Here is a 4,559-nt window from a genome sequence, read left to right on the forward strand (position 1 = left end):
GTGATGATGATGGACTCAGGCGACGATGACGAAGGACGAGGACTCTGGTGACAATCATTATGGTGAAGGACTCTTCAGTGACCATGATAAAGGACTGGGACTCTCCGGTGACGATGAGGAAGGACTAGTGACCAGGATGAAGGACGGGGACGATGACGAAGGACTCTTCCATGATGATGGTGGACTCTAGTGACCATGATGAAGGACGAGGACTCTCTGGTGACGCCGGTGAAGACCGAGGGCTCTCCGTGGACAATGACAAAGGCTGAAGGCTCTTCGAGGATGATGATGAAGGCCAAGGGCTCTCCAGTGACAACAGCGAAGGCCAAGGGCTTTGAGGACAACCATGATGAAGGCCAAGAGCTTTTTGGTGACAACGGTGAAGGCCAAGAGCTTTTTTGGTGACAGTGACAAAGGGTGAGGGCTTTCTGGTGACGAAGAAGGGCAGGAGCTCTCTGAGGATGATGATGAAGGCCAAGAGCTCTCCAAGGACCGCAGTGAAGGCCAAGGGCGCTCTGAAGACAAGCGATGAAGGCCATGGGTTCTCCGATGACGATGGCTTTCTGGCGCCAACAGCAAGACCAAGGGCTCTCCGGGGACACCGATGAAGATCAAAGGGCTCCCCGAGGACGCTGATGAAGGCTGAGGAGGATGACGAAGGACAAGGACTCTCCGAGGATGATGAAGGCTGAGGGCTCTCCAAGGACAACGGTGAAGGACGCGGGCTCTCCGAAGACGATGACGGCGGAAGGACGAGGGCTCTCCAAGGACAACACTGAAGGACGAGGAGCTCTCCGAGGATGATGAGGGCTCTCCGAGGATGACCAATCCCCTCAGGCCTCCTCTTCGGCCTCTTCACCGAAGTCCTCCTCCTCCTCGGCGGTGGCATCTTGGTACTGTTGATACTCCGAGACGAGGTCGTTCATGTTGCTCTCGGCCTCGGTGAACTCCATCTCGTCCATCCCCTCACCCGTGTACCAGTGGAGGAAGGCTTTGCGGCGGAACATGGCCGTGAACTGCTCCGAGATGCGTTTGAAGAGCTCCTGGATGGCCGTGCTGTTGCCGATGAAGGTGACGGCCATCTTGAGGCCGCGCGGCGGGATGTCGCAAACGGCCGTCTTGACGTTGTTGGGGATCCACTCGACGAAGTAAGAGCTGTTCTTGTTCTGCACGTTGAGCATCTGCTCGTCCACCTCCTTCATGGACATGCGGCCTCGGAAAACGGCCGCCACCGTCAGGTACCGGCCGTGACGCGGGTCGCAGGCGGCCATCATGTTTTTGGCGTCGAAGACCTGCTGGGTGAGCTCGGGGACGGTGAGGGCACGGTACTGTTGGCTGCCGCGGGAGGTCAAGGGAGCGAAACCGGGCATGAAGAAATGGAGACGCGGGAAGGGCACCATGTTGACGGCCAACTTGCGAAGATCGGCGTTGAGTTGACCGGGGAAACGGAGGCAAGTGGTGACGCCGCTCATGGTGGCCGAGACGAGGTGGTTGAGGTCACCGTAGGTGGGCGTGGTCAACTTGAGGGTGCGGAAGCAGATGTCGTAGAGGGCTTCGTTGTCGATGCAGTAGGTCTCGTCCGTGTTCTCCACCAGCTGGTGGACGGACAAGGTGGCGTTGTAGGGTTCCACCACCGTATCCGAGACCTTGGGGGACGGGACGACGCTGAAGGTGTTCATGATGCGGTCGGGATATTCCTCACGGATCTTGGAGATGAGGAGGGTGCCCATGCCGGAGCCGGTGCCGCCGCCCAGCGAGTGGGTCAGCTGGAAGCCCTGGAGGCAATCACAACTCTCCGCTTCCTTCCTCACCACGTCCAAGACCGAGTCCACCAGTTCGGCCCCTTCCGTGTAGTGACCTTTGGCCCAGTTGTTGCCAGCGCCGCTCTGGCCTGGGGAGGGGGGACGACAGGGGACACGGTGGGGACGTCATGGAGTAGCTCCCCAGGGGAAACTGAGGTCTTGGGAGGTGGGGGGGGGGCTTTCAGGACAACCCTAGGGACTATGGGGACCTCCAGCAACACCCTTGGGGATGTCCAGTCAAACCCGGGGGACCCTGAGCTCCTTGGGGACCTTCAGCCCACTCTTGGGGACTCTGCTCCTTGGGGACATCCATCACCACTTTTGAACACATCCACCAAACCCTTGGGGACCTTCACTGTTCTTCTTGCCTACCTCCAGGCCAACCTTGAGGACCTCCATCCCACTTTTGGGGACCACCAAACCAACTTTCATCAGCTTGGGGACCCCCAGCCCACCTTGTGGGAACCCCATTAACACCCTTGGGGATGTGCAGCCAAATCCTGGGGACCCTGAGCTCCTTGGGGACCTCCAGCCCACCCTTGAGGACTTTATGCTCCTTGGGGACATCCATCACCATCTTCAAAGACATCCAAAAAACCCCTGAGGACCCTAACAGCCTTGGGGGCCTCCACTGTTCTTCTTGCCTACGTCCAGGGCAAGCTTGGGGGTCGGTCTCCACCAACACCCTTGGGACCCTGAGCTCCCTGGGGACCTCCAGCCCATATATGGAGACCTTAGGCTCCTTGGGGACCTCCAGTCCACCCTTGAGCACTTTATGCTCCTTGGGGACATCCACCACTATTTTTGAAGACATCAAACAAATCTCTGAGGATGCTAAAGGCCTTGGGAAGCCTTAAGTGTTCTTCTTGCCTATTCCCAGGCAAGTCTTGAGGACCTTGGGGACCTCCATCCCACCTCTGGGGACATCCAAACCAACCTTCGTCACCTTGGGCACCCTGATCCCAGCCTTGTAGGAACATCCATCAACACCCTTGGGGATGTGCAGCCAAACCCCTGGGACCCTGAGCTCCTTGGGGACCTCCAGCCCACCCTTGAGGACTTCATGCTCCTTGGGGACATCCATCACCATCTTTGAAGACATCCAGCAAAGCCCTGAGAACGCTTAAGGGCCTTGAGGACTTTCACTGCTCTTCTTGCCTATCTCCGGGCCCATCTTGGGGACGCCCACCAACACTCTTGAGGATGCCCAGTCAATCCCCGAGGACCCCGAGCTCCTTGGGGGCATCCAACCCATGTGTGGGGACATCCATCACTGTCTTTGAAGACATCTAACAAACCCCTGGGGACACCATCCCACCTCTAGGGACCTCTATCAGCCTCCCTGGGGACTTTATGCTCTTTGGGGACACCCATCACCATCTTTGAAGACATCCAGTAAAGCCTTCAGAACACTAAGGGCCTTGGGGACATTCATTCTTGTTCTTGCCTATCTCCAAGCCAAACCTGAGGACCTTGGGTACCCCCCTCCCACCTTCAAGAACCTTGAGCACCTCCATCACGCTTGCAGGGTACCTTTACCTGACCCTTGGGGACCTCTATCCTCCTCCTTTAAGATCTCCAAGTGGTGGAGAAGAGAACCACCCCCCATCTCCATCTTCATGCCAACCTTGGGTACCCTGAGCACGTCAGAAACCTCTGTCCAACTCTTGGGGACCTCCAGTCCACACTGAAGCTCCTTGGGGACCACCATCACTCCTTTTGGGGACCTCCAAGCACTGAGAACCTCTTGTTACCTTTCCTGGGGACATCCAGCCCACCCTTAAGGTCCTCATGGACCTCCACTGTTCTCTTTAGGTATCTCCATCCCACCCATGGGCACCCTGAGCTCCTAAGAGACACCCGTCTCCTAGAGGACCCCCATTCCCCCGATTTGGGGATCCCTGACCCCTTTGGGGACCCAAATAACCCTCCCAGAATCCAAGGGTTGCAGCTCTGGGGACACAATGAGACACCCTGGCCACCAAGAAGGGGACAGTAAGGACCTGCCACCCCCCTGTGAGGGCCATCAAGGAGTGAGGGGTCACTCCACTGGGACTGGCACCCATAGGCCACCATATTGAGGACAGCGGGGACCCACCACCCCACCCCATGGTGATGATCACCTAAAGGTGGCCACCAGGAGGAGCTTCACAGCCAAGTGAGAGGAACTGCCACCCTGCCATGATGGGATATCCCGGGGTCACCTACAAGGAAGGAGGTGGCATGGTGGACATGGGGGGACAAGAGGTGACACGGGAACTCACCAAAAACAAAGTTGTCTGGCCGGAAGATCTGCCCGAAGGGTCCCGAGCGCACAGAGTCCATGGTGCCCGGCTCCAGGTCCACCAAGATGGCCCTCGGCACGTACTTACCCCCTGGGGACATCACCATGTCACCGGGGTGGGGACAGTGACAACTGCGTCACCTCCCCACCCCACCAAAACCCCCATAAAACATCCCAAAACCCAAAAAGGTGGAGGTAGGGGGGGGAGGGTGTGGGGAGTGGAATGGGCAAGCTGAGCATGTCAGGTCTCGGGTGGAGAGGGATGAGGGGAGGGGTGATGGGGACAGAGGGGTGACAGGGTGACACCATACCGGTGGCCTCGTTGTAGTAGACGCTGATGCGGTCAAGCTGGAGGTCGCTGTCGCCGTGGTAAGTGCCGGTGGGGTCGATACCATGTTCATCGCTGATCACCTCCCAAAACTGGTGATGGGGGCGGGGTCAGAAAGGCTCTGCCCAACACACCCTCCCCCCCC

General features: G+C 58.2%; 1 protein-coding gene across 3 annotated transcripts; it reads right to left on the bottom strand.

The window, feature by feature from the left end:
- Positions 1-170: 170 nt before the first annotated feature.
- Positions 171-4,529, bottom strand: LOC113490939 (tubulin beta-7 chain). Of its 3 annotated transcripts, none has more exons than XM_026867552.1 (3): positions 4,398-4,529; positions 4,067-4,177; positions 171-1,891 (listed from the first exon to the last, which is right to left on the bottom strand). In XM_026867552.1, the coding sequence occupies exons 2-3, from the start codon at positions 4,125-4,127 to the stop codon at positions 834-836; spliced, it is 1,119 nt and encodes a 372-aa protein (XP_026723353.1). In that variant the 5' UTR covers positions 4,128-4,177; positions 4,398-4,529; the 3' UTR covers positions 171-833. The 3 variants fall into 3 exon arrangements, with proteins under 3 accessions (XP_026723353.1, XP_026723352.1, XP_026723351.1); XM_026867551.1 differs by lacking the exon at positions 4,398-4,529 and having other exon boundaries at positions 171-746; positions 792-1,891; positions 4,067-4,187; XM_026867550.1 differs by lacking the exon at positions 4,398-4,529 and having other exon boundaries at positions 4,067-4,187.
- Between the last annotated feature and the right edge of the window lie 30 nt (positions 4,530-4,559).

The sequence above is a fragment of the Athene cunicularia genome, unplaced genomic scaffold (assembly GCF_003259725.1).
Source record: "Athene cunicularia isolate RWA unplaced genomic scaffold, athCun1 SCF_73, whole genome shotgun sequence".
Lineage (NCBI taxonomy): Eukaryota > Metazoa > Chordata > Aves > Strigiformes > Strigidae > Athene > Athene cunicularia.

Bases quoted from the DNA above. Each gene is read 5' to 3' on its own strand.
- LOC113490939 (XM_026867551.1), bottom strand. From the start codon at position 4,187: ATGTCCCCAGGGGGTAAGTACGTGCCGAGGGCCATCTTGGTGGACCTG. The intron at 1,892-4,066 runs GTGAGTTCCCGT...CCCCCTCCCCAG, and splicing joins GCCAGACAACTTTGTTTTTG to GCCAGAGCGGCGCTGGCAAC.